This window comes from Orbicella faveolata, unplaced genomic scaffold, assembly GCF_042242905.1.
Source record: "Orbicella faveolata isolate gen_17 unplaced genomic scaffold, um_ofav_v1 contig_46, whole genome shotgun sequence".
Lineage (NCBI taxonomy): Eukaryota > Metazoa > Cnidaria > Anthozoa > Scleractinia > Merulinidae > Orbicella > Orbicella faveolata.
Window position 1 is genome coordinate 810,586 of NW_028301576.1, and position 3,134 is coordinate 813,719.

The 3,134-nt window shown below is 40.0% G+C and overlaps 1 protein-coding gene across 1 annotated transcript; it reads right to left on the reverse strand.

Moving 5' to 3' along the window:
* Window positions 1-259: 259 nt before the first annotated feature.
* On the reverse strand, window positions 260-2,446 carry LOC149097835 (uncharacterized). The gene has a single exon (XM_089278162.1). The coding sequence runs from the start codon at window positions 2,137-2,139 to the stop codon at window positions 1,093-1,095; it is 1,047 nt and encodes a 348-aa protein (XP_089134288.1). The 5' UTR covers window positions 2,140-2,446; the 3' UTR covers window positions 260-1,092.
* Window positions 2,447-3,134: the final 688 nt, after the last annotated feature.

Below are 3,134 nucleotides of genomic sequence, written 5' to 3' on the forward strand. Positions count from 1 at the left end.
ACTTGCGTGTATTGTGTTACATAACATTTGTATTGAACGGAGGGAGACATTGAGCAGACAACTGGATGCAACTATTGACCCAGCAATAAACCAGAGAAGGCCTAGGGATGTTATAAGGCGTCTCTTGAACATGACCAACTCTCAGCCAATAAGGGATAACTGTCGCCAAGCAAGCAGGATAAGAGAGGTGCTCACACAGAAGTTGTGGAGAGAAAAACAAGGACTAGGTGTATTCTGAAGACTTGATCCATATTAACCCTTTTATTCCAGAGTGACTGATATGAATTTTAATATGAAAGAACCTGTTGTTATTTCTGTAACAGAAAAACTGTAGTTCCCATTACCTTTCAGGTGAAACACAAGGCAGACACTGTTGTTGGGTTCACCAAGAAAAATTCTACCATGTGTGCTTATTGAAGTTGAAATTACATGAAAAAAATGAAATGTGTTTGTATAGTCATCAGCAAGATGTTTTTTTCAGAAAATATGATAAATTAAAAATAATAGTATTTAAATCCTTCATGATGATGATGTTGTCAGCTTACTATATGAACATGATTTCTCTAATACAAGCAATAAATTGTTTAGTTACCAGTAACATAACATCACTGTCAATGGATATCTTAACGCAACTTCCCCATGAAATCAAGTGCTATCCTGGTAGGATGCGAGAGGATTGCTCAATGGTACAGGTTTCAAACCTGTGTAACATATTATGGATCCTTGTCAGGTTGTACAAATATGTATATACATAATTGCAAATATAAAGAGAGGTAGAGGAGCTCAGAAGCAAAGTGGCCAAACCCACAAAATTCAAATTGCCCTTAGGTCCTATTGATCTACTTTCAGGACTAGAGGATCCCATCATAAATAATCTATTACTTATTTTTTACCCATTCAAACTGATGAATTTTTGCTACACTTGAGGTAGAATAATTAACTTTAAAAAACAGCAAAAATTATTATTACTTCTGAGATAACTTCCCATGTTTCTGAACCCCTCAAGATTTAAATAACAAATTTAAATTTAGAAATATTTTCTAATCACAACACAACAAACATTCTGGAAAATATCCAGTCATTAATTAAAAGTCAGAGGCTGAAGAAAGTTTGGGAATTATTATTCGCCACACTTGATGCAGTTCCACCTTGCACCTGATGCATACCCCCACTTTCCATATATCCATAAGCATGCTGGGGTGGAACAGACATGTAACCATACGGCTGGTAGCTTCCTTGAGTGGAAGACTGAACAGATTCGGCTGGTTGCTGTGATGACATAATCATTTGCATGAGTTGAAGCTCGTGTCTTCTGGCCTTCTCGTTCTCTTCGCGATAAAACTCAAGGAGATCTTTGGTTGGGTCTCTTTCTAACAACTTCTCCATGCATTCAACAGCACTTGAGACAACTTCTTTCGTTTTTTTCCCTCGATTTTTGACTGGTACAAAAAGCTTCCTACCATCTGACGATCCGTTACCTGTACTCTCCTCGCTGTCCTCTAAACTTGCTGGACTTGCCCTTGATTCTTCGTTTACATCTTCACTGCTCCCGTCAGTTGGTTCAACTGCTCTTTCAGGCTGACAGGAATCACGAGTTTTGATGAGAGCAAACAGCATGGGGAACCATGGCCCATAATTCTTTTCTTCTTGGAAACGCTTAACACCTGTCGCGGTCTTGACGGTGAGAGCCACTTTTTTGCATTCGCTTATCAGCTTTTTAAACTTGTTTCTCACTTGCTCCACAGTGAGCTGAACCTCATGACCACGTGCCTCGAACCGTTCCTGCATATCTTTGAGCAACTTGCTATATACTTCATTGTTTCTTGAGTTTTTTGAATTCGTGAAGATAATTCTTTTCTTGTAATAATCACTATTACAAACGATATCCACCATATCCGTAATGTCGTCTTCTTTCCAACTTGATTTCCTTCCAACTTTCTTCTTCTTTGCCCGATTGCTTTCGGAATTCGAAGACTTGCTAATTTCAGATTCAGCGTCGCTAGCTTCTTCTTCGTCTTGCTCCCTTCCATATCCATAGCCAGCTAATGGAATGTTTTCATCAAAGGATTCGTCTTCGTTCCATGATACATCACCAGCTTGCTCTTCGCCAAGCCGCCATGTTTTTACTTCTGGTAACATTCAATGCGCATACTCCGTAAAGGAAAATTCTCCTCGTGGTCTCCTCGTAACTCCTCGCGTGAACGCAATTCCCCCAAAATACATATATATAATTTATGAATTTTGTTTGGCACGGCAGAGGCACGACGTTTGAATCGCTGCCGTGCCAGAGTCGTGTAGCACGACAGAGCTTGTCGAACTTAATTGCTTTGCCGAACTTAATTCAAAAGTTTGATTCAGACGCCGTGCTTCTGCCGTGCTTTTGTCGAACTTAATTCCTGAATTTAGTTCGGCACGGCAGAAGCACGACGTCTGAACTGGGCCTCAGCGCGACAATCTCCGTCGGTAGCTATGGAGTCGAATCTAATCGTTTGTTTCACTTTCCTCATATATTTATAAATGCTTGATCCATTGTAAGTTTGTAATTTAGACATATTTCGTTCCTCAAAGTCAAAGCTCAAAGAACAAAACAATTCTGTGTTCGGAATGGTCATAGAGAAACACGGCCAGACTACGACGTGTCTTATGCAGTACCTTGACAATTTCAAGCTTTCCACTAGAGATAGAGAAGAATATACAGACCACGAAAATATCTAGGTTTTTACAGTAGCGGCTGTAATATATTTTCGTAACCGGAAGTTGTGTTAAGCTGTTGTATTACCCAAGATGCTTACAGAATAAAGTTGTTGTGTTGAGCAAGCCTCGTGAACTTGTGTTGTTATGTCACCAAGCCATACTTTTGCTAGTATGTTTCAGCGGCGAACCCGAGATCGAAGAAATCCTCGATGGCTCCCCGGCTTTAGCTTCGCACAGATCAGCCCACTTCTTTGGTCTTTTTCTCGTTTCTACTCGAGTTTCATCCAGATATAGGCACTGAATGAAGAGGAATACTCTATTCTACGCATCCTGGATTGCTACAGCATCAAGCAACATATCTTCCTTGCATCGGAAGTTGTGCAACGATTTTGACACCCACTGTCGCATGTTCGCATATATTCTTCTCAGAAACAAAAGAT